This window comes from Scylla paramamosain, chromosome 47, assembly GCF_035594125.1.
Source record: "Scylla paramamosain isolate STU-SP2022 chromosome 47, ASM3559412v1, whole genome shotgun sequence".
Classification (NCBI taxonomy): domain Eukaryota; kingdom Metazoa; phylum Arthropoda; class Malacostraca; order Decapoda; family Portunidae; genus Scylla; species Scylla paramamosain.
In genome coordinates this window covers 1,886,191-1,911,607 of record NC_087197.1, presented here as the reverse complement: position 1 = coordinate 1,911,607, position 25,417 = coordinate 1,886,191, and the positions used below count along the sequence as shown (strand labels likewise).

The 25,417-nt window shown below is 39.6% G+C and overlaps 1 protein-coding gene across 6 annotated transcripts; it reads left to right on the top strand.

The window, feature by feature from the left end:
* Positions 1-1,260: 1,260 nt before the first annotated feature.
* On the top strand, positions 1,261-24,972 carry LOC135095030 (ceramide-1-phosphate transfer protein-like). 6 transcript variants are annotated; one of them, XM_063995663.1, is made up of 7 exons: positions 1,261-1,891; positions 14,103-14,366; positions 14,991-15,048; positions 15,802-15,955; positions 16,448-16,623; positions 17,008-17,028; positions 18,014-24,972. In XM_063995663.1, the coding sequence occupies exons 2-7, from the start codon at positions 14,119-14,121 to the stop codon at positions 18,143-18,145; spliced, it is 789 nt and encodes a 262-aa protein (XP_063851733.1). In that variant the 5' UTR covers positions 1,261-1,891; positions 14,103-14,118; the 3' UTR covers positions 18,146-24,972. The 6 variants fall into 6 exon arrangements, with proteins under 6 accessions (XP_063851733.1, XP_063851738.1, XP_063851734.1 ...); XM_063995664.1 differs by lacking the exon at positions 1,261-1,891 and adding an exon at positions 5,310-5,453; XM_063995666.1 differs by lacking the exon at positions 1,261-1,891 and adding an exon at positions 6,503-6,936.
* Positions 24,973-25,417: the final 445 nt, after the last annotated feature.

Here is a 25,417-nt window from a genome sequence, read left to right as displayed (position 1 = left end):
TATTGTTGTCTTAAGTCTGGATTACACTTTTCTTATGCCGCAAATAGTGTTTGGAATAAGATAAGGGGAAGAGAAGCATCCATTTAGCATACATATACAACTCCGTAATGCCAGAGTTAACCAGTATTCTCACTCATCCCTTTCTTCTGGTAAATTCTGAAACCCCCGGCCTGATTCTGTATTTCCTCCTTCCTATGACTTGAACTCTTGCATGGGACGGGGGAAGGGGGGGAGGTTTCAAGATACCCTCTAATTTCGAATGGTTCTTAGCGGTCACCCTTTTTTTTCGTTTTTTTTTTTCCTCAAGGCCAGTGCTCTTATATAAGAAAATAATAGATAAATAAATAAATAGATATTCAGAAGAGGAGTAACCATGGAGATAACGGAAGAATATAGCAGGAGATCTACACTATGTACACACACACCATCCTCTTATACCTATCAGTTACGCAAGATTAAAGATGCCGTGACTGTTTAAAATACTGGATAATTTAACCAACTATAACCTAGATTCTAGTAAACCTGTAAACATGAACCTATTTTCCTTCCTTCCATTTACGTAGGAATATTTACACGTAGTAAGGCGACCCCTGTTTAGAGTCACCGAGTCTGCAAGGGGTGACTGCAAAATAACCATACCATATTCTGAATCACTTCTGCGTCGCACCCTACTACATTTAAAAAGGCTTTAGTTGAAGTGATATGGGTTATCAATAATATTTCGATGGTGTAAATGAAAGGCAAGAGATTTTTATTATATTAACAGGAGAAAGCCTTGAAATAGTCGTAGAGAGAACAGCATTTCAGAATACGGGTTTAAAATAAGTTATCCGGGTTTTTTTTTTTTTTTTTAGTATTTTAATGGTTTAAATGGCAGATTAGTGAGATTTCTTCATTATTAACGGAGTAACAGTCTTGAGCACACAGTTGAACATCTTTGTGGCTTTTGAAGACAGTTGCGGTTAGAGAACTCACCGTTTCAGAATACGGACTCATAACCGAGATCCTATCACTCTTGCTCCCATTTACTTCCTCCCATGCTAACTGAAGTGATATACTGAGCCGTGTGTAGCCTGTCACCGAAGTATATACGAGATAAATCATTGGCTGAATATTTATAGGATAATACGCCAAATATCAGTAAACTTCGGATTTTTTTATTTCTATTTTTGAGTATTGCGACTGAAGCTGCAGTAACACTTTTGACTTGTATATTGCTAGTGACACCTGTATCACCTATAATTTAAATGAACTAGATAAATTATGAGCGGTAATAACTTAAGAGCAGCCATAATTACACTTAAACTAAATCAAAACAAACATTATATAAGGCACAGACACGTGTAACACTAATATTCCATTCAAAAGACATAATTAAGATGACAAACGTTAAAAAAAAAAAAACACACACACTAGGAACTAAAAACAGAACACATAAACAGACGAGAACAGCTGTAAATGTCCAGAATCAACCTAAAAACCCATGAAACTTATTTAAACACGAGTAAGACATTATATAAGACACTAGATACATGTTTAAGATGACAAATGTGCGAAAAAAACTAAAAAAATGAACCAAAAACACACGAAAACAGACGGGAATACTTATAAGTCCCCAGAAACAACATAAACCCCCCAGAAATATACATTAGCAGATGTATCACCCATTCACGAAACTTGTAGAGTGTTAATTAAGGTGTGACAGGTGAGAAGTCTCCACAGGTGAGCCCGTTCTACTTCTACGTGACGAGCCGAGGCGCTGTCATAGTTAGTGCGGGTCCCGTACATTTATTTCTCTCCATATCTCGCCTCTTCCACCTTGTCCCACGCTCTCCCTCCACCTCAAGACCCTGGGAGAGCCTGAGCAAGATATCTGAGGGACAAAATACAGGTATACTGAAGGGAAAATGGGTAAATAAGGCGTAAATAAGAAGATGAGTGGGGGTGTTTTGGGGACGGAGATGAAAACATTCGGATATTTTCTCCTCTCAGTTTGTGTTTATTGGACCTGGTTTCTATTTATTTATCCTGCACTTCTGACAGGATATTCCGCTCAAAGTTTCATCTGTCTGACTTACTCTTGGCGTGTGTGTGTGTGTGTGTGTGTGTGTGTGTGTGTGTGTGTGTGTGTGTTTCCTTTTTTTTTTTCAGTCTTTTCTTTCAGGATGGTGGTGGTGGTGGTATTTGAAGTTTCCTGTGTCACATTAGGGCGTTAGTGGCAGGGTGTTGGTGAAGGGGCCGGGGGCAGGGAGGAGGGAAGGGGAAGTATGGGTGTGTGGAGGGGTGTGGTAAGGAAGGTCAGGTTGTAGAGGGAGGGGAGGTGGTCAGTGGTCGGGGGCGGGGCCAGGGATGGGGGGCATTTAGGCTAACATTAAGTAAATTAAACATTCTTGTATTGCTAAACTAAACAGTTAATATTCAGGTTGATTTTTGGAGGTTATAACCCTAAACATTTTTTTTGTTATATGAAGGCATTGTTATTGTAAATTATTGTATTGCAACATTGTAAGACTGCCACAACCTGGTGAGGGTGTGCAGGGGGCGCCACCTGCTAGCCAGGGAGTCTTGCTGGGGTGTTAGGTTAGTAACCCTCGGAGGGGGCCCAGGCCCGTGATGGCCAAGGCACTATGGCACCCCACTATTATATCACAGTGCCTTGGCTGGGGGGCCCTCAGTGCCCCATCAAGGCTGTCATTTTTTTTATTATTATTTTGAACAAATATATTTTCCAGTATTGAAAATCAATATTGATTCTAAACCCTAATTCTTGAAAATTATCAGATTTAATTCAGTAAGCATAACACACCTGTTGACTAAAAATAGGAAAGGAGAGAAATAAATCAAGACCAGATTATGCAGTGCTGTGTGTGTTTGTGTGTGTGTGTGTGTGTGTGTGTGTGTGTGTGTGTGTGTGTGTGTGTGTGTGAGAGTTATGGTGTGTGGTGCTGGCATCACCTGCCTGGTGTGTGGAGATTGTTAGTGTTGCAGAGTTATGGGTTTGTTCACCTGGTTCACTCCCTTGGTTCACCACTCACGGTGTCCAGCCGTCACACACGGTGGGGATGGGCTCAGAGATAAGGCCACGCTGCATTGTGACAAATGCCTTAGAAAAAAAGTCTTTGAATTGTAAAATGTTCCCAAACACATAAAAAATTATTATAATGAATAAATAAATAAATTGCAATAGAATATGAAATAGATGAATATATAGATTCTAATGCCACAGTGAATTAGGAACATTATAAATATACTGGAGAAGTTCATTTGAAAGCCGTGGGTGAGGGAAGGTGAAACTTTGTGCTTGTGTTTAGTCTTGTGATGGATGAAGGCTGCTGGTACATTTGTCAGTGTGTCACTACTTTTTTTTTTCAGATTTTATTTTAATTATATTTATGTATTTGTTTATATTATTTATCCTTTTTTTTTTTTTTTTTTTACATCAATCCCTTTATGAGATATTTGTGGCTTGACTAAACACACTAGCATATCAAATTTTTATCCCCAAAGCAATACTCCCATAAACTAACAAGATTTCAGTGTATAACCTTACACAGCTTACCATAACCTTACACAACAGATCAAACAAACTAATGTAACCAAGCCTAACCTGCCTCACCCGTGCCGCAGCTCAGAACACCAAGCCATTTTATTCTTGGTTTCCTCGCGCTGACCACTACACTCACAGCACTGGTTGTGTTTGTTTGCTTAAGTGGCAGGAGCTGGCAGTGTGCCTGTAATGTTAGTGAGGCTGGCCCCTGTAGGCACCCACAGCTTCTATGTTTAGAGGCAACGTAATTTTGGATTCAAAAGTACTATTGGGAAAAACTCTAACCTGGTATAAGAAAAGCATTAAAGAAAAACAGAAAATTGGTGAAGTATTTTGACAGCATAGAAAAGTGTTAATCCTCAGGTGAAAATAAATAAATATATAAATAACTGACCAACAATTTTCCATTTTCATAGCTCAGGCTTATACAAAGAGTTTTTCCAATAGTACCTAACATGCTAATTATGACAAACCTTTATTCAAGAGACAAAGAAGTAATATGTCAATACGGTAAATTATTACTGGGTACAAAGTATGACAAACCTTTGAAGCACTATACAAGCAACATGTCACTGGTAAACTGGTATTAAGTAGAGTCAAAGTAGTTTGCTAATTCTGCCAGACTTGATCCAAAAAGAAAATAAATCACCAAATCCAACTTTTTAAACATTTCTAGGGACAATTTCCTGTTAAGGGTCTGGAATGAGATGTGAAAGTACCCACACGTGTATTTTGTATATGGGATTAGAAAACGTAGGCATGTTTCATAGCATTTAATTTGAAGATGATTCCAAGCTTTACATGTTCTCCAACTAAAGCTTGTGTTCATGCACCTCCCTAGAGTTCTCAAGTCTTAGGGAGTAGATGAGGTGAGAAAGAGGTAAATTGCTGTCGGAAAGAAATTACGTACCTTGAAAATTATTTAATGAAGCAAACCTTGGCCGGGATCACCTGTAGAATCACCTGTAGATTTTTTATTTTCCTATGTAGTGTATATTTCAGTAAACTTTCAAGTAAAAGCTTTGAGAGTTACGTAAAAGAAGTGCAAATTCTACATCAATAAATCAGGACAAGGCTTAAAATTATTTCACTTTTTACTTTAACCGTTTCATTGGTATTTGGCACGTCTTTCCTCAGTCGGTGGTCGCTCTGAGACACATTATTTTTTTGGTCTTCTGCTGCCTCCAAATATTACACAGACTAGAAATTGCAAAATCTATTCTTCTTTCATCTCCTTTCCCATACGCCCTTGTAAAGATTTCATACATTGCTCTTCCTGCTGTGAATTGTGGCTTATTGCAGTGAGAGGCTTAAAGACTTGTAAATCGACAATAAACCTCAGAAAACGTGCAGTTCAAATATTCAAGACACTTATCCTCCAATTTTGGATGACAATTTTAACCTTTCCTTTGAGACTAGCACCTGAATGGGGCTCTTTTTCTTCTTCTTTTTTGCTATTTTTGTTGCCCTTGGCCAGTGCTCCTCTTACATTATATATATATAAAAGAAAAAAAAAAATTCATAGATGACAATTCACTCCTGCCTGGCGACCTGAGGCTTGGTAGCATTGCAGCAGTGGTGGGTGGCCTTGGCTGCTGCAGGAAATGCCATGCTGAGAGGAGTCTGTGGGAAGGGAAGCTTATGGCACGTTGATAAGGGCCAGATAAGGTAGACACGTGTCATGAATTACAACAATGGTGGGAGAGGGAGACAGAAAGGAGATGGAGGAGGGAGACAGAGGGAGGGGTAGGGGCACGGCTCTGCAACACTACCACCCTTGACATTTGGTGGCATTGAAGGAGTGTGTGTATGTGTGTGTGACGTACTGCCTGCTCACACTGCCCTGCCCACCAAACCTGTGTCTTGGTCATCACATCCATTTCACCTCTTCACCGTGCAGTAATAGGTATTAATAGGTATACGAGTAGACATAACGGTCGTAATACTTGAGTGAATGCTGGCCTGCGCTCTACTGGTTCATAATTCACCAATCACCTGTCACTGAACCCTTTATTGATGATATTTGAAGTCCGTGCATATTTTCCATCTGCACTGCATTAACCACCAAACCTGTAAAGTCCTGTGAGTGAAGGTTTAGCTGCACTGTATCGTTTTATAACTTACCGGTCACTTGTCACTGAATCCTTTTACCTATTGATATTTGAAGTTTACAATTTTTTTTTCATCATTGCATTAATCACCACCATAACCAGAAGTCCGAAAAAGTGAAGGTTTACGTCATTTTTTTTTTTGTTCGCATATCTTTTGGTTGTCATTGAACTCTTTAGTGTATTGGCATTTAAGGGCTTTTGGTTTTTGTCAGTTCTATATTGTCCATCAGGTTCTGGTTTTGGGCAATGAGGATGTGTATATGTAGCAGCTTTTTATTCAAACTTGGCTGTCAATGAATGATTTTAGTTTGTGATATAAAAAGCCATAATTCTCTCTCTCTCTCTCTCTCTCTCTCTCTCTCTCTCTCTCTCTCTCTCTCTCTCTCTCTCTCTCTCTCTCTCTCTCTCTCTCTCTCTCTCTCTCTCTCTCTCTCTCTCTCTCTCTCTCTCTCTCTCTCTCTCTCTCTCTCTCTCTCTCTCTCTCTCTCTCTCTCACACAGTTCCCACACACTAAAATGCAAAGAATAAAATGATGTTTACAATATTAATCGTCTTGCCTGCTGCGGGTTCTCAAATATGATAAGATGCCGTGGTGCTGGTGTATATTAAAGTGAAGGGGGGGTAAATTTGAAGGCCACTGATTGTGAGAGGAGTGGCAGATGGACTAGTTTGAGTCTTTTGGTGCCTGTGGTGTTAATTGGGCTTAGTGAAATAGTTAAGAGTCATTCAGACAAAGTAAAAAGTAAAATATTGTCTTTAAAATAAAAGTAATCTATATAACAGGTTGACTATCTGATATGGGGTGGCCCAGACAAAGCACCACACACACACACACACACACACACACACACACACAATAATAATGAAAGTAATAATAGTGCCTAGTAGTATCATACCCTATAATGTATCATAAGCATACATAGGAGTGCTTCTGGCCAATAATAGTCTATCCACCTATATACCAGGCCTGCAACCCTCATAAGGTAGCCCAGACAAACACACACACACACAGACACACGATATTCACACTTAACAACAGTGAAAATAATAATAATAATAATCATACTTCATATCCTATCCTAAGCATATATGGAAGTGCTTCCGACCGACAGATCCTTTGCCATTAAGCCGCACAAGAATGCAGGAAAAAGTGTAAAGGTCACATGATGCATTGAAGACTTTCTGTGGCCACTGGGTTGAGGTCAGCGTCAGAGAGGATCAGCCTTAACTTGTCCCGACACTTCCACGATGCCTTGGTGCCAGCGTGGGGCAGTGGAGGTGCTGGAGGGGGCATGTGGGGAGTCCCTGTTTGCCAGTTTAAATATCAAGGCTTATATAGACCTTTTGCAAAATTCCTTCTTTGTCCCTGCTGCCTATTTCCAATGTGGCACTGTGGTCTGCTGTTCGTGGTGGCTGTGCGATCTAGTTTTTGTTTTTATCCTGTGTTTGTTGCCTTGTTTTATTGTTTTTGTTTGTGGTAAGGGTAAAGTTGATGCTGCAAACTGTACTGGTTCATTATCATGTTTGTGTGTGTTTTGATCTTGTTTATTTCCTTTTATCGTGTTTTGTTTTGTTCGGTGTTCATGTTGGTGGTGGTGCAAATTGCTTGGTTGTTGTGTTTTTGTTTTGTTTATCTTGTTTACTTCTTTTTATTGTGTTTTGATATGTTTAGTGTTATGTTTGTTTGGGGTGATGTGTGCTTGATGGTAATGCTGAGTTTTTTTTGTGTTTTTTTATTAATTTATTATTCTTATTTACTTATTCATCATCTATCAAGATTTATTTTTCCTATTATCTATCATCCTCCTCCTTCTTATCATCATCATCCTCTTATTGTGGTGTTACTTTCATTGTTACCAGTTATCACCAGTCATCATAGTTTTGTCATCATCATCATCATCATTATCATCATTGTTATTGTCACAATCATCTCCTTTTTACCATCTTTATCATCATTGTCATTCTCACCATCACAAGTCATTATTATCATTTCCACCATCACCGCCACCACACACTAGCACACAAACAGCCAGTAATGTAACCCAGTGTCTTCATAATTACCACCCAGTACCCTTTGATACACCACCACCACCACCATCACCACCAGCTTGCGTAAAAAATTGACCAAAACACAAATAAGATGCTATGGTCATCTCTACCCCGAGACGACCCACATGTACTCAGAGCCTGGCCTTGGTATGGGATGGCATTTACCTCAGACCATCCCTTTGTCATCCTAGGGAGATATGGCAAGAGATAAAAAGCTCACGGTGAATCTTTTCGTAGAGGCGTTAGCTTACGTAAGAACACAAGGGCTGGCACAGGAAGCTATCAGGTCTACACTTGGCAGTCCCTTTATGAAGCATACCTACCAGTTTCTGCCTGTCATTCCCATCGATAAATCCATAATCTTTTGAAGCTTCCTAATGACTCGGCACTAACTGTCCGATTACTGAGTCCATTCCATTCATCTACAGCTCTATCTGAAAACTGATACCTTCCCATCTCTTGTGCATTCCTAACTTTTTTCAAACTTGAGCCCACTATTTTTTGTTCCCTCCTGATTGGTTGTGGTAGAAAGATTTGATAGTGTGGTGGAGAAACCTGTTAGAGTGGAATAGTGCAGGTTTTGAATTCTTTGTGTTAAATGAGGAGGGAGTGTGAAGAACAGAAAGAGAGGCAAAGAATTAAAGCGATGTGTAATGATGGAACAAAACCCTGGAAAGATGTGTGGAATTGTGTTGGTGTTATGCAAGGAGGGAGTATAGAAAAGAAAAGAAAAGGAAATGCATGGATGGGTGAACACAAGAAAAGGGAGAGAGATTGAAGTGAAAAACAGGGAAGAGACAGAGAGGAGATGCATGGATGGATGGAAAGAAGAAAAAAAGGGAGAGAAAGAACAAGAGAAACACTGATGCAGAAAACATGAAAAAAAAAAATGAGATAAAAAAAAATTTAAAAAAACATATTAACAGTAATTATCACACTCAGACATTACAAAGAGGGAAGTGAAGTGATATGAAGTATAAAATGAAGTGACCAGGCAGTGAGTGTGGCAACCAAACCTAACAGGACTACTAGGCAAGGCACACTTCTATATAATATTTCTGCTTACGCAAGAACAGTTACCAGTGCTGCTGTTTACTTTCTGCCTTAGAAGGAAGAGAAGTATCTGCGTGTGTATATGTGCGTGTGTGTGTGTGTCTATCTGTGTGTGTGTACAGTTAGGTAGTCTTGAGAGTGTCTAGGTGTAGCAGGGAGGAAGGGAATGGGTGACCTCACTTCATAAGGCAAAGGTCAAGTAAATGTTAAGAATCTTGGGAGGGTCACAAGAGGTGCAGGAGGTGGTGGTGGTGGCGGCTGTGTTTTTTTTGCCCATCTTGTGTTTCTTTCCTCCCCTCAGATTGGTGTTGCATGCTTGTTGTTTGATGTCAGGTGGTGAAATGTTATGGGGTTTGTTAAGTAATGGGTTATGGTGTGTGTGTGTGTGTGTGTTTGCAGATTTGTGGTTCTTTTTTCATAGTGCCTCCAAATCAGTGATCAGTAGATTATCTTCAACTTCCTAGCTGTCTGTTTGTGTGTAATTATCAGGTGTGTTTGTGTGTGTGTGTGTTTATAGTTTGTGAGTGTATGTGCATGTGTGTGTGTGTGTTTACCTACCTAGTTCATCCAGTCATATTTACTTAATTGTAATGTACAGGATTTAAGTGAAGCCTTTATTGTTTTGTCTCCTTATCTACATTTTTCTGACTTGCTCTTAAAGTCATGGACACTTATCTGTCTCTATCTGTCTTTATTTTCCCATCTATCTATCTATTTGTTTATCTATCTTGATTTTTGTCTATCTAACTATCTGTCTACGTAAGAAAATCTCTATCTATCTGTCTATCTATCTATCTATCTATCTATCTATCTATCTCTCATTATCTATTTCTTATATCAATTTATCCACTTATCTCAATCTGTCTGACCATCTACCTATCCCTCTATCTTCCTTTATCTGTCTGTCTATCTATCCATCCATCTACCTATACACATATCAGTCTATTTCATGCTTTATCCCATCAATACCTACCTCTTGCTCATAAAATAACAGGCGTTTACACATATCACCTCTTCATGCGTGTGTGTGTCTGCGTGTCTGTGTGTATGCATGAGTGTGATAGTGAAAGGAAGGTGATCAAGTATTTTTTTCTGGTCATAATCCACACCAGTGCTCCAGTGACCACATTGCGCCCATACCAAGGCAAGGCGTACCATTCCTGCACCGCCCGGCCCAAGCACTGTGTTATAGGGAACATTAAGAGGTAGTACGTTTCTTATGGTCCCTGGTGACTCCTCCATGAGACCTTTAGGGGAATTAGACTGGAGATAATGGGGTGTTTTTTTTTTTCACCCGCCACCACTGCCGCCACCACCGCCGCCGCCACTATCAAGACAGAGGAACGTAACAGTATAAGTTCGATAAGTTTAGTGTGATGTTCTGTTCCTTATACATACCAGTGGTCATTGAGGTGATGGAGTTAATTTTTTTTTGCCCTGAGATGGCTTGACACACACACACACACACACACACACACACACACACACACACACACACACAGAGGCCACCATGCAACACCCAGATACCAAACACAAACAAACACAAACAAACACATACCACATTTTTTCTAACCTCTAAAAGTCCCTCTCTCTCTCTTCCCTGATCAGACAAACAATATATTTTTTTTATTATTTTTTTCCACCACCACCACCACCACCACCACCTCAGGCAGTCTCCATCACACAAAGGAGCTCACCCACAGTAAAAATGGCAGTGTGAAGGTGAGCCTGCCGAGTCTCCTTAGCCAAGTCAAGTCGAGCTGGGTGTACTGATGTAGAGAGAGAAAAAATAGATTGAAGTGCTAATCGATGAGGAAGTGATACAGAGAGAGAGAGAGAGAGAGAGAGAAGGTAGGTTAGTAGGATGGCAGGGAGAGGAGGAAGGGAGAGGAAGAGGGTAGGGTAGATGGGTAGCAGTAGGGGTGAGGTGGTGGGAGAGGGAGGTGGGGGAGGGAGAGTTGGGGTGACCTTGTGGGGGGGGTGAGGGGGGAGTTGAGATCTGGTCTTGACACTGTTTGGGTGGCTTGAGTTTCCTCTTAATTCTGATTTCCTCCTTGGGCTCTCTCTCTCTCTCTCTCTCTCTCTCTCTCTCTCTCTCTCTCTCTCTCTCTCTCTCTCTCTCTCTCTCTCTCTCTCTCTCTCTCTCTCTCTCTCTTATATTTGTCTTTTTCTTATTTTAATTTGTTTTTTCATATCTTATTTTTATTACTGTTTTAATTTCCTTATTGCTTTGTTCTTTTCACTTATTCTTTTTTTCATTTCTTCTCGTATATTTATTTTTGTTTCATATTCTTCCCTTTGATATTTCAGTTTCCTCTTCTCTTTATATTCTTTATTTATTTCTCTTTTCTTTTGTGGACTGTTTCCCTTTTCCTCTTGTATTTTCACTTCCTCTTCCTCTGTGATGATTCTTTGCTCTTTCATTCTGTTTCCTGTTATTGTTTTTTTTTCTTTTTTCCCTTTTTTTTCTCTCTCTCTCTGTGTCTCAATTTCCAACTCTTGTTCTTTCTTTACTGCACATTTACTTCTTCCTCTTTGCTATTCTTTTATTCCTTTCTTCCTCACTCATTCTTTCATCCTCCCTTTCCTACCTCATTTATTCTCTTTCCCTTATTTATTCTTCTTCTCTCCTCAATTCCATTTTCTTTTAACTTTTTTCCATGTTTCTCTATTCTTCTTCCTTTCATTGTATTTTTTTCCTTTTCTGCCATTCTTCATTTTCTTCCCCACTCCTCTCATTCTCCTTTTTCTTTCTAGTTTCATTTTCTTTAACTTACTTTCATTTGCTCTTTTCCTCTCCCTTACATTTTTTTTTTTTTTCGTGTTCCTACCTACTCCATTTTCTATTACAATTTCTTCCTCTCTCATTCTCTTTCCCATCTCTCATTCTCCTTTATTCACTCATTCCATCTTATTTCTTTTCTCCTAGTCCTCTCTCTCAGTCTTTTTTTCCCCTATCTCCCATTTCATTCCTTTTCTTTTATCTCTGTCTCTCAATCTTTTTTTTTCTGTCTCTTTACATTCATTTCTTTTCTACCTCTTCCTGTCAATCATATTTTTTCTGTCTCTCCTTCCATTCCACTTCTTTTCTCCCATTCCACTACCCTCCTTGTTTTTTGTCCCTCTTCCACCTCTCCACCTTCTTAAATTTCTCTTTTTTGCAGCACTGGCAGCCTCTTCTCTTCCTGGTTCACTGGTGGCACTGCAATGAGACTGCTATGATTGCTTTGTCTTAATATGGAAGGTTCCTCTGTTGGTTCATTGCATTGTCACCTTTGTTTTGCCTTAGGAGGTGAAGAAAGGAGCAGAAAGAGAGAAAAAGTGAGGGTTTTTTTGTTTTTTCATACGTGGAGATAAAGAAAATGGGAAAAAATTGAAGGGAAGGTGATGTTATTTGCTGCTTCAGAGAGAGAGAGAGAGAGAGAGAGAGTTAATTTTGTGTGTCAGTTTATTTAGCTTTTGGAAGAATTGTTTACTTCTGAAATCCGAGATAGAGTTGTATTTTTCTGTCTGTTTCCTTTTTTTTTTTGGAAGTTTTCATTGTATTTCCTTCTATTTCCCTGTTTGTTGGAGGTTTTCACTTCATTTCCCTATTTGTCGGAAATATTTACTCTTATTTTCCAAGTTTTCCCTCTCTATTTCCCTGCTGTAAGAGACTTTTACTCTATTTTCCTATTTATTTCCCTGTTTCTTGGAGGTTTTCACTTTATTTTCCTGTTCGTCAAAGGTTTTTCTTCATTTTCCTTATTTCCCATTTGGTCAGAGATTTTCAGATGCCAGTGTTATTCCAGAGACAAGTTACCATTATTTGTTTTTCTGTGCCAAGTGACATGGAGGTTTTCTTCCTGCTAGTGTTTGCCGACCCCCTGACTTGCCATTTCACCTTTTTTGTCTCCTGGTCACGTCATTTCCTTCACTCGTACGAACTTTTATTATGTAACCTGCTGTCTTCCTCCTGTTCATTTGGCAGTAATGGAGTTTTTGTTTTAATTGGGTATTTTACTGCTGGTGTGTATATATTTATAATTTATTTTGTGGTAGTTTAGTTGTAAGGTTATTTTTTTTTGTAGCTGGCATGGAATGTAACTTACAGTCTTCCACCTGTTTGTTTTCCTTATAAACTTTAAGCTGTTTTCTTTTATTGCTGTTTATATAATGTTTTGTTCTAGTTCAGTTTATTTATTTATTTATTTGATTTTTTGGGGGGGCAGGAGGGCATGAATGTACTTATTTCATATGACCTGCTGTCTAATCCTATTTGTTTGCTAGCAATTGAAGAGTTTTCCTTATAAACTCTGAGGCATTCTTGTACTGCTGTTGTATATAGAACTCTTTGTGGTAGTCTACAGTTGTAGGATTACTTTCTTGCATGGAGTGTTAAGAAAGAGTTAGGTGGGGAGGGAGAAGAGAGTTTTCCTCGTAAATTTTTTTATTGAGTGTGAAGAAAGTTAGGTGGGTAGGGAGAAGAGAGTTTTCCTCGTAAATTTTTTGGTTGAGTGTTAAGGAAGAGTCGGGTGGAGAGGAAGAATACTTGTGATGTAAATATTAAGCATTCAAGCACTTCCCTTCCTTGTGAGTGCCACACATCCTGGAAGTTTAGGAAGAGGAAGGCTTGGCTGGGGGGAGCAAGGCTGGTGAAGAGGGTGTGTGTGTGCACGTGTGTGTGTAGGAGTGAGGAGTGAGAGGAATGTACAAAGCAAGGACTGGTTGGTGAGGAAGAGAACTAGGAATGTTAATCTAGTTTATTAATGCTTGAAAAAAAATATGTTTGTATGTAGGAGTGAGACAAATGAGAGGAGTGTGCAAAAACTGGTGTTGGCGAGGAAGAGAACCGCACTTGTACTATTAGAAAATACGAGTAGAATAAAAAGAAGTGTTTATTTAGCTTTTTTAGTTAACACTCAAAAAAATGTGTGTTTGTGTGTAGGTGTGAGACAGGAATGAGAGGAGTGTGCATAGTAAGGACTGGTAGGTAAGGAAGAAAGCTCAGTCCACTTGTATGAGGCTGGTGAAGAGTGCAGGTGTGTAGGAATGGGACAGGAATGAGAGGAATGTACAGAGGCCTACTGAGGTGCCAGTCCCAGAACAAAGGTCAAAAGTGCCTTCCAAAATAAAAAGAAAATGTTATCCTGAAATGTTTGGTTTACCACTGAGAAAACTGTAACCTGGAACAAGCCGCCTCAAGATGAACACTTTCCTTACACTGTCAAAATATTTCACCTGTTTTTCTTTTCTATCTTTATTTCTTCATGCATCTCTTACACTAAGTTAGTTTTCCCAATAGTGCCTGACAGCAGACTACTTCACCACTCCACTATTAATACCTGAGTCTCCCCCGGCAGGATAGAGGAGAGCAAGATGGCGGCCATTCCCCCAGGGAGTGAACCGCCGCAGCAAGTGGAGGAGGCTGAAGAGGCGGCAGCAGCGATGGCGGCAGCGGCAGCAGCAGCAGGGTTGCAGGAGAACGGGGTGACTCCAGACGCCGCGTTGCCACAGGAGTTGGTGTTTGATCTGCAGTTGGTCCTGGACGGCTTCAGTGAGTGCAGGGGGGAGGACGGTCAGCTGTACCTTGATGCTTACCTCAGGGCGTACAGTGAGCTCAACAAGTAAGTGACTGAGTGTGTGTGTGTGTGTGTGTGTGTGTGTGTGTGTGTGTGTGTGTGTGTGTGTGTGTGTGTGTGTGTGTGTGTGTGTGTGTGTGTGTGTGTCTGGGGCCCATATCCTGAGACACTTTTGGCTGCAGGGTTGCCATTAAAAAAACCCACCTAAAAAATAAATAAATAAATAAATAAATAACCTAAGTGAGTTTTTTTTATTTTATTATTATTTTTTTTTTTTTTTTTTAGATATTTTACATATAAAAATTTAGTTTTATATCATATTGATAAATAAGGTCTATATGTGTATGGACGGCTCCCAACTTGATGAAGCAGCTTTCCTACTTATATTTCTGACAAAAGCAACACCTGTCATCTGTTTTTCATGGCAGCTGTCATTGGCTGGAGCTGCCTTTGACATTAACCTTGGCCCTGCTGCCTTTCTCTTCCTTAATATTCACTTTTTTCTATGTAATTTTTCCTTCTGCTTAATTTCACATCCATCTTCTTAATTTCTGTTCTTCTTATGTCTTTTCGCTTCTTAATTTTCCTTCCATCAGCTAATGTTATTTTCTATGCTGTACTAATTATTGTTGTGTGGTTGTTGACATGTGTACTCTTTTTTGTCATCAGGTTCCTTCAGCTTCTTGGAACAATATTCAACTTTGTCTCCCATGATATACAGAAGAAGGTAAAGTTATATTGTTGTTGTTGTGAATTACCTGTCTTGGCCGTCACCCCTTCAGAGAGATGTCAGTGTGGTTTACATATAGATAGATAGTTATTATGAGCAGTAGTGGTAGTTTCAATACTTTACTTATCTTATTCCTTGAGTAAAGAAGTATATCACCATTTGTTTCCTTCCTTTATACTACCTGATTCATTTCTTTCCCTCCTTCCTGTCTTGCCTGCCTGTCCACACACACTCACACACTCACACACTCGTTGTCCACCCACACGTCATCATTCTGCAGTGTTAACATAAGGAGAGCATGTTTCCTATCCTCAGTTTTATGCTACGTTCATCAGTTTCCTCCTTAATTCACATCCCTCTGTCCACACTCTCATTCTTGCGCTCCATTTACGAGTATCAGTTCTCTTCCTGATTCATTTCCTTTTTCCTCTCTTCCTGGTTTTGTCTCTAGTTCATTCCCCGTCCTGCATGCTTTTCCTCACACACACACACACACACACACACACACACACACACACACACACACACACACACACACACACACACACACACACACACACACACACACACACACACACACACACACACACACACACACACACACACACACTGACTCACCCTCTTCATCCACAGGTAATCATGTCCTATTCCCCTCTTTCTGGTTTTGTCTCTAATTCATTTCCTGTCCTGCATGCTTATCCTCACATACTCACACACTCACACACACTCACTCACCCTCTCTATCCACAGGTAACCATTCTGCAGTGCTACCGTAAGGGGGGAGCTGGGGACTACTACTACTCCATTCAGTCCATGATTGAGTACGAGCAGGAGAACAACCTCCTCACCTGTACCGACCCACAGTCCGGCTCCCGCACCCTGCTCAGGCTGCACCGGGGACTGGGTAAGCGTTGGGGAGACTGGGAGTGAGACTGGAGTTATATGCTAGACTAAGATTGTCGGTTACATCCACATAGGATTTGTAGATTCATAATTCTGAAAGACTTTTGCTCCACACCTCCAGTTGTTATTGAAGGTTCTAGTTGGAGTTACACGGGTTTTCAAGGATGTTTTTACGGCTCTATTGACAGATTGATAAGATTTCCACATTACTGACAGGAGAAACAGTTTTGAAAACCTGGCTAGTCATCTCTGTGGCCTTTGAAAATAGTTGTGGTGGAGCTGCACAGGTTTTGAAGAGTTTATAGTTTTAGTGCTAGATTATCAAGATGTCTACATTAAGAACAGAAGAAAGTTTTGAGGATCCAGCCAATCATCTCTGTAGCCTTGAAAAAACAGTAGTGGTGAAAGAGCAAAGCATTCAAACATCCTGGTATATACATATATTTACCTGCATGTTCCTTTATAGACCTTTCTCCACCTCTCTCCGCCACAGAATTCATCTCAGGCTTCATGGCAGAGATCCACAAGGCAGCAGACACGGCCGGACTGGGCAGCACCACCTCGGAGCTGTACGGCCGCACCCTGGCCAAGCACCACAACTGGGTGCTGGCCAAGACTGTTGGTGCTGTGCTGCTCATGATGCCCAACAAGCAGACCATCATTGACAGGGTGAGGCTCTCATAGACACACACACACACACACACACACACACACACACACACACACACACACACAGAGAGAGAGAGAGTGTGGATGGGTAGATGGGTGATTAAATAAGAGAGAAAGAGTGTGGACATTTAGGTGTATGGATATGTAAGAGAGAGAGAGAGAGAGAGAGAGAGATTGGATGGGTAGGTGGATGATTAAGAGAGAGAGAGAATGGATAGATATGTAAGAGAGAGATGAGATTATTGACAGAATGCAAGAGAGAGAGAGAGAGAGAGAGAGAGAGAGAGAATACAAGAAAGAATATCCAGTATACTTTCCCTTGTGAGTGTTCCCTTGTCACTGCACTAAGTATAATTGACCTAAACTCTCTGCTTCCACCAACAGGTAATCCTTGGAAGTAAGCCGGTAAGTGGAGAGGGAGGCAGGGGGACGGGAAGAGAGGCTCACAAAAGTTTTCATCTTAACTCCTCTCCTCTAACTGACTGTCTCCGGCCTCTTTCTCATTGCCGCAGTGTTGCATCTCTTGCTATCTTCTACTGCTATTTTTATACCAACTGGTCTTCTGATCTTGCTAACTGCATGCCTCCCCTCCTCCCGCAGCCACGCTGCACAAGACTTTCTTCTTTCTTTCACCCCTGTTCTGTCCACCCTAATGCAAGAGTTAACCAGTATTCTCAATCATTCACCCTTTCCCTGGTAAACTCTGGAACTCCTTGCCTGCTTCTGCATTTCCACTTCCTATGACTTGAACTCTTTCAAGAAGGAGATTTCAAGACATCCTGTAATTTTTGACTACCACTTTTGGCTCTTCAGGGACTGGCACCTCAGTGAACCTTTTTTTTTTATGTAGTTTTATTGCCATTGGCCAGTGTCTCTCCTACATAACAAAAAAAAAAAAAACTCAGGGCAGGGAAAGGGAGTGAGAGGGAGAGAAAGAGAGGTGTACAAGGCGGGGAAAGGGAGGGGAAGGAAGGCGAATAGGACACTGGGGAGAGAACGGGAGAGAGGGATGGAAACAGAGAAAGAGAGGGAGGCAGGGAAAAGGAGCAAGAGGGAGGGAAAGGACAAGAGGCATAGAAAGAGAATGAGAGGGAAGGAAAGGAAGACATAGATGACAGGGAAAACACAAATGAAGATTAAACAAGAAAGGAATAAAAATTGAAACACAGGAGGAAATTATGAGTAGAAGAACAAATAAACTAGCACTAAAATAAACAAAAAAGGCAAAGAAGCAGAGTAATAAACAGATAGACAAATAAGATATAATGATAGAAAAAGAAAACTAAGACAACTGAACCCTGAAGAACACCACCATCACCAAGACCTCCTTACTCATACACAATACAGTTTAGTCACTACTGCGCACTCACCCTCCGTCTCTCCCTCACAGATGACCGGGGGAGTAGCAGCAGTTAGAGCACACAATGAAGCTCTGATGCCAAAAGTTATAGAGGTCATGAACTCTGTCTATAACCTCACACAGAAGCTTTACGAGGATTACAACATCCTGGACTTGCCGTAAGCTTTTGGGAAGGTGGAGAGTGGGTGGAGAGGATAGGTGGAGGAGGATGTGAAGAGAAGTACGTGGATGTGAATGCTTATGTAGTAGTTAGGTGTGAATGTGTGGATGTGGTTAAGTGGATGAAGTCAGGTGGTTCTCAAGACTGTTCTTTTCCACCTGGGGCTGATATGGCTAAGCATGTGAGTGGTAGATAGATGGACTACTACTACTACTACTACTACTATTACTACTACCACCACTATTAGTATCCCTTAGAGTGTGAACTGTGTGTGTGTATGTGTGTGTGTGTGTGTGGTGTCTTGTTTGGGCTGCCCTGTGTGGGATTACAAGCCTGGCATATAGACACTGTATATCTGGATGTAGTGTGCTGTGGCAGGTGTGGGTTGTGAAGAGCAGTCATGGAGATGAGAATGAGAGAGTATGGGCTGTGGAAAAGTAGACATTGATAGTAGAGGTGGGAGGTTGTGTATGCAAGGGACACAAACTGGAGGAGACGTGTACATGATGCCAACCCCTCGCTTTGTGGAAACAGCCAAAGAACATCAGAATGAGAGAGAAAAGAAGGGCAGCTTGATGAGAGAAACAGATGATTGTGTGATGGACGAGTCAAGGGCATTTCTTTAACAAGTGAACCAAATAGAGGTGAACAAGTAAACCCTAATTGGATGAGTGAGTAATGGGTGAGTTATGAGTGTGTCTGAGAGTGAGTGGAGTGTTTTGAGTGAATGTGTGATTTAAATGAGTGAAAATTTGCTGTATAATGAGTTTGGGGGAATGAAGACTGACTGGATGATGAGTTTGAAGTTAGAAAGGTCCCAGCCACTCACTGTTGACCATTATCTCTTCCTTCATTGCTGTTAACTTTTCCTCTGGTGTCTGTCACATTGTTTATTTGCCATTGTTTACTTGATCCCAAACCACTCTAAATTATTTCTTCTGACAATATTTCATCTACGGCTAAATATTATACTAGTTATAGATGGGAAAATTAATCCTTTAGTCAATCTGTTTTCTTGTGTTTTTAATTACGAACCACTAACCTAACCACCTCACTCACATCCAAATATTATACCAGCCACAAATTGGAGAATGCTCTTTTAGTTCTTTTTTTATTTTATTTTTTTACTTTTTTTTAATTCTTTTATTTATTTAATTTTTTTTTGTAGGTGCTTGAAAAGGTTTCGACAATCATTTTTTTCAGTGGTGTGGATTATTGCATGGTACAGTGAAAGGGTTAGTCTTTTTGTTTACGTTCTTATTGCCTATGATTTCTGTGTTTCATCTGCCATATTGATAATGCCATAAGGTTCTGTTAGATCTGGTTTGATTTTATCCGAGTATTGGTTCTGTTACTTGCCAAAAATTCGTGTGATCTTGTTTATTCTTCCACTGCAAGCTGAAAAACGTGTTATCTTGTTATTTTTACTATTCTTATTATTACATCTTTCACAAGCCAAAAATTTATGATCTTGTTAATTCTTGTATCTCTTGCCAAAAATTTGTGATCATTAATTTGTTTCTAATGCCAAAAAATGTGTTATTACCTTTGTTACTTTTATCATTACACCTTCCACATGCCAAAAATTTATGATCTTGTTAATTCTTGTACCTCTTGCCAAACAATGTGATCTTATTAATTTTACTACCTACCAAAAGTTGTGTTCCTGTATTTATTTCCCAGTGGGTTTGAGTAAATTTTCCTTTGCCATCATTGCCGTTTATGTTCATCACTCGTTAATGTGTTGCACCGGCTTTGTTGTCGTCATGTTCGTGTTGATTTGGTTCTGACGTTCCTTGATGTCACCAGTGTTGTTGTTGTTCAGTTTGTTTTGATTTGGTTATGACTTTCTTTGATTTGGTTCTGACGTTCTTTGATGTCACCAGTCTTGCTGTTGTTCTGTTTGTGTTGATCTAGTTTTCATTACTTCTCTTTAATTCCAGTGCATAAATTTACATTCCCATCTTTCCAGTGTTAAGATTAGAAGTGATCCTTGGACCAGTCTAGTATTAATTTCATCTTTACTGTGTTTGATTTTGTTTTTTTTCCTCAGAATTTTGGTACAAGAATTACTGTCTTACATTCCCGTTCTTTTGGTATCCTGGTTGCAAGAGGTGATCGTTGCACCAGTCATGTGTTTGCCATGTTTGTTGTGTTCGTTACATTCTGATTGTTATGTCCTTTATTGGTACACCAATTATCTACTTAATTTTTTTTTTCTCTGGTTGTAAAGATTTCCACAAAAGATGATTAATTCCAGGTGTTAAGTTATTTTCATTGCACTCTAATCATTATTTTGTTTACTGGTACACCAATTGTCTCCTTACATTTCTTTTTTTCTATTTTATCTTCCTTCAGTTGTAAAGATTCCTACTAGAGATGGTTAGTTTGAGGTGTTTGCTGTTTGTGTTCTTGTCTGAGTGAGTCTGTCTGCCCTTTGTTTTGTGTACAAGTGTTGTGATTTACAATTGACTCAACATTCCTCGAGAATATTAATAGGTAAAAGAATTTCTGTGAGTCACATAAACTGTAGCTGGTCTTGAGTTTTCTTTTTATTCATGCATTTGTTGTTGTTTTATTTGGAAATGCAAATTCTGGTTCTGTGAATCATGATGAAGGATAAGATTGTATTGTTTGTAACTAATAATGCGTGAATCACCCATGTGTCACTTTCAAAACTCTCAAGTGAAGGATTTGTAAATTGTGGGCCACCCATGTTTGCTTGTCCGTCACTCACTGGAGAACGCAGGGACCATGTGTGACTCTCTTAGTTCCAGCATGCCTGACATTTTATATATTGTTAGTATTAAGTTATTTTTACAATTCATATAGCTTTTGTAATTTGTCAGTAATTCAGCATTTGTTCAAAAGTTTTTCCACAACTTGTATGACGTGATTTGTGTTGTTCGTTCAGTGGTTCTTTCAATATACCAAAAGATGCACTGTGGACAATTCACCATTCCTGGAAACCAAACTGTGTACTGAGAACCTTGTGTTGATCTGCTGCTTAAACACTGTAGTATTTAGTGGTCTGCAGAAATGGGTAGCTTGTGCAATGTGTGTGTGTGTATGTGTGTATGTGTTTACAAATTGAAGTCTCATGAGGAAGCTAATGAAATATCTATACTATTCTGACCTCCATCCCTTCCAAACAACACCCACTCTCTCTCTCTTCCCTTTCCCCTTTATATCCCTTTCCCTTTCCTCTTCCCATCTCTGTTCCCTTCCTCTTCCTACCCCTTTCTATCTGTTCCTTTTCTCCTCCTATCCTCTTTTCGTCTCCCAAACCACAAATCCTTCACAAACCATCCTTTCCTCAGTCCTTCCTAAATTATGTCTCCCCAACTGTACAATTTCTCCCCATCCTTTTAACCTCCTTCCCTCTGATAAGCAAAGGTGTACAGTTACTCAGTAGGTAGCTAATACACACATTGGTAGCTGGTACACACATTTCAAGTATGTATATGAGAGGTGTGCACATACTCAGGCGTGTGTGCAGCTTTAGGTGTGTACTGTACATTGCCATTGCTCAACACACCACTACGCGCCACCACCACACGACACGTAGATATGACAGATCTGCGTTTGAAAGTGCATCTGTTTAGGTTGTCAAGAGTGGGGTTACTGTTACCCACACTGCACATCATATGACAGAAGAATATGAAAGGACTGTGTTAAAAAGTGTGTCAATCCAAGTTGTCGAGAGTGAGGCTTCAATGCATTAAGTTCTTTAGATCATATGACAAAAGTTAAGATGACAGGTCTGTGTATAAACTGTATCAAGTTAAGAGAGTTGGGCTTCAAATGCATGAAGCTTTGTAGATGAAGTGGATGTCTCAATTCCGAATGCAGCATGTGGAAAGCCTCGGACAAGGTTAGCATCGTTACTCTACACTAGTGGCTCTCTTGTGACACCCCACCACTTTCTCTTTATAACCAGTGATGTCTAGCACACTCATATCTTTCATTTAGCACCACTTACTCTTCACTAGTGATTGATGGTTTGCTGTGGTGATGGTGGTGGTTGTGGTGGTGTGTCATACTTCTCTTCCTCCTTTCTTCACTGATTAGCTCATGGTGTTTTGCTGCAAAGTGTGGCTGTGGAGTGATAGGTAATTCTGTTTTTGTGTGTGTGTGTGTGTGTGTATATACGCATGCTCAAGAAAAAAAATGAAATAAAAATGATATAAGGTTTAGTCTGGTGGGGATGAAAATACATATAGACAGCAACTTGAGTACCCAAACACAAACTATATTCTAGAAGCATGAAGGAAGACTGCAACAGACTCTTCCATTGCTTCTTGCTTTAAGAATGTATATTGCATGCTGTTAAAGAGGGAAACAAAAGTACGTGTTGCTTTGTCTGGCACATGCGTAAATACAGTGGAAACAATAAAATGAGATGTGGAAAATGAAACGTATTCCCAATAAGCCAGTGACAGGAATCAAGTGCAGTTTGCTTTGTTTCTTATTAGCTATTAAATATCATCTGCAAAAAAATAGATAAAAAAATAAAGCACCGGAGAAACATAATATTAGCAAAAAAGCCTGTATCCTGAAAAACTTACACACTACACCTCCACAACTTTTAAAAGCCTCTAGTTGAAGTTACCAGGGTTATTAAAGGTGTTTCTATGATTCCAGTGACAGACTAACATGATTTCTACATTGTCACCAGGAGAAACACCCGCAATAACATGGCTAATCCTCTCTGTGGCCTTGGAAAATAGCTGTGGTGAGAGAGCAAAGAGTTTCTAAATATGTGCTTACCTAAATCCTTTGTGGAGTGTTGTGCTTAACATTCATACAATCAAGTGTTCTTAACTGATGGAGGCCGTTGTCTGTGGTGCCAGTGTGACTAGAAGGGCTAGATCAAAACTATCTAGGCCTCAAAGCAGAATATCAAACGTAACATTATTCCAGTCGCGTTTGAACAGACCAGTGTCGGGTTGAAAAGAATCCAGACTGTGTTTAGCCGTGAATGCTTGTACGTAGACAAGGTTACGTGTTTGACTGACTGAATGACTATACTCGTATACCTTGCTATAGTTTGGCTCAATACTTAGAAGTTCACTATGTTCTAAGAATGAAGGGAAGATAGGCCGCACTTCATGTGACTTAACCCTTTCACTGCTATCACATGTTTCTTTCACAACTAACTACTCCGAGACGTCCTTTCCTTCACTACACTCACCTCCATGCATTGTACTAAGAAAGACAAACTATATTCCTTTTTATCCCTTTCTTGTAGATGCTCAAAGATTGCTTTATACTCACCCCCAAGCATTGTACTGGCTAAAAAGACAAAATATATCCCATTTTATCACTTTCTTACTTGTAGATGGTTATAAAGATCCCTTGCATTGCTTCCAGTGCTGTGAATTATTGCCTACAGCAGTGAGAGGGTTAACTTAGGATGCAAATAAGCTAAATAAATAAAAACAAGAAAATAAAGAAAAAATAAATCAAAATCATTAAAAACTAAACTAAGGAAATAAGCTAAATAAATAAAAAAACAAGAAAATATAGAAAAAATAAAGCAAAATCATTAAAAAACCAAACTAAAAATACAAAAATCGAAAAGCAAAACAAACAAAACAAACACTTTACGAGGATCACCTTGCTTTGATGATTACAATGGAGGACAGGCAGTGCTATGTCACTTAGGCGATTTTGGAATGCAGGTTAACTTGTGCTCTCTACATTGTGTTCATTTAAGACTTAAGATTATGAAATTCAGTGTGATGATGCTATATATTCAGATGTTGAGTGTTGTGTTCTTGTTTGAAGCTAACCAGGGTGTGGGGAAGACATGGCTAAGTACGACCTGTTAACAATTGGATGGGTAAATCTGTAACTACTTTGTAACTACCTTGTAACAATGCAGCCTTCCCATTCACCTCATGTCTCACCTGCCCTTGTATCTAGATGACTTGTGGCTTGTTAAGATGTAAGACAGGTAACATTGACTTACAGGTAATTGGAAATGTTGATTTGACTTCTATATTGTTCCCTAGACTTACTGACATATCATTAACACTGTACTGCATATCTGTTCGTCAAAAGGCTGTCACTTTCCCTTGCCTACGTAAATGGAGAGTTAGATTTCTGCCTTCCTGCAACATGAACACAACTAACACTATACGTCATCTCAGTTCCTCTAAAGATTGTCACTTTTCACTCTACCTTGACAACTTTTTCAGCAAACTCTTACACCTTCTGTATATCTGACATTGATCCTTTTGTCCAAGCCTTTTCATGTCACGTAATTTTAAGAGCTGTAGTGCCACAGGAGCAACTACTGGCTTGGTGCTGGAAACCATACATTAATTAAACTCCATGACTTCTAAAGTGTTGACTGGCAAATATTGTGTTATCATTTGGCTAGCGTGTCCTGTGGAAACTTTCATTCTACGTGCATCCTTTTGTATGAAATGTGATGGGTTGTCAGGATGACTGAGTGATTCAAGGTGTTGCAACAGAGAGAGAGAGAGAGAGAGAGAGAGAGAGCCCCATAACCTTGCCTTGCCATATTGATTTATTGACAATGGTGACAAGTTTGCCTAAGTGCTGTCTGTGTTGTAGAGGTGAAAGGTGGGGAGTAACACTAAGACTTGGTTTGCAATGGTGTATGCAGTTCATTTACAAGCTGTAGGCTAGTTATTTTGTATTGTTCCCTGGAAATGATGGGAACTGATAAAAACAGATAGCTGTAGTCAATGCATCAGTGTCATTCCCCTGCTGCCTCCTGTGAGAGCCTGCAGCCACTGATATATCAATGTTGCATATGTTACATATATATTAATACATAAAAATGGTATATATTTCACCAGTATTTTTTGTAATATCCCTGAGACCTTTGCTTGCTATGGTACAGAGAACAGATGAATAATAAATGATGAATCAATAGCTATATATACACAAAGGTACATACATAAATTTCATATAAGTTGCTACAAAAAAGTCACCCAATCAATTTACTCCTGACACAGATTGTTGTTGGCTAAATATTGACGGAGACTAAAAGGGAGGAAGGTCTTGGTCTGGATCCGCATGATGACATCACGGGGTTAATTTATTTACGCTGTCCAGTTAATTTTGAAAATGGCCCTAAGAAAAAATGCAGTTAGACTTGATTGCTTTATATGTTCTGACTTGTTGGATACTTTAAATAATACCGTAAAAATCAAGACATTTAAAACCTAAGTAATAATAATGAAATACAAGGAAAATCATTTGGAAAAATGTTGGAATCTTGATGCGATTAAAAGTAA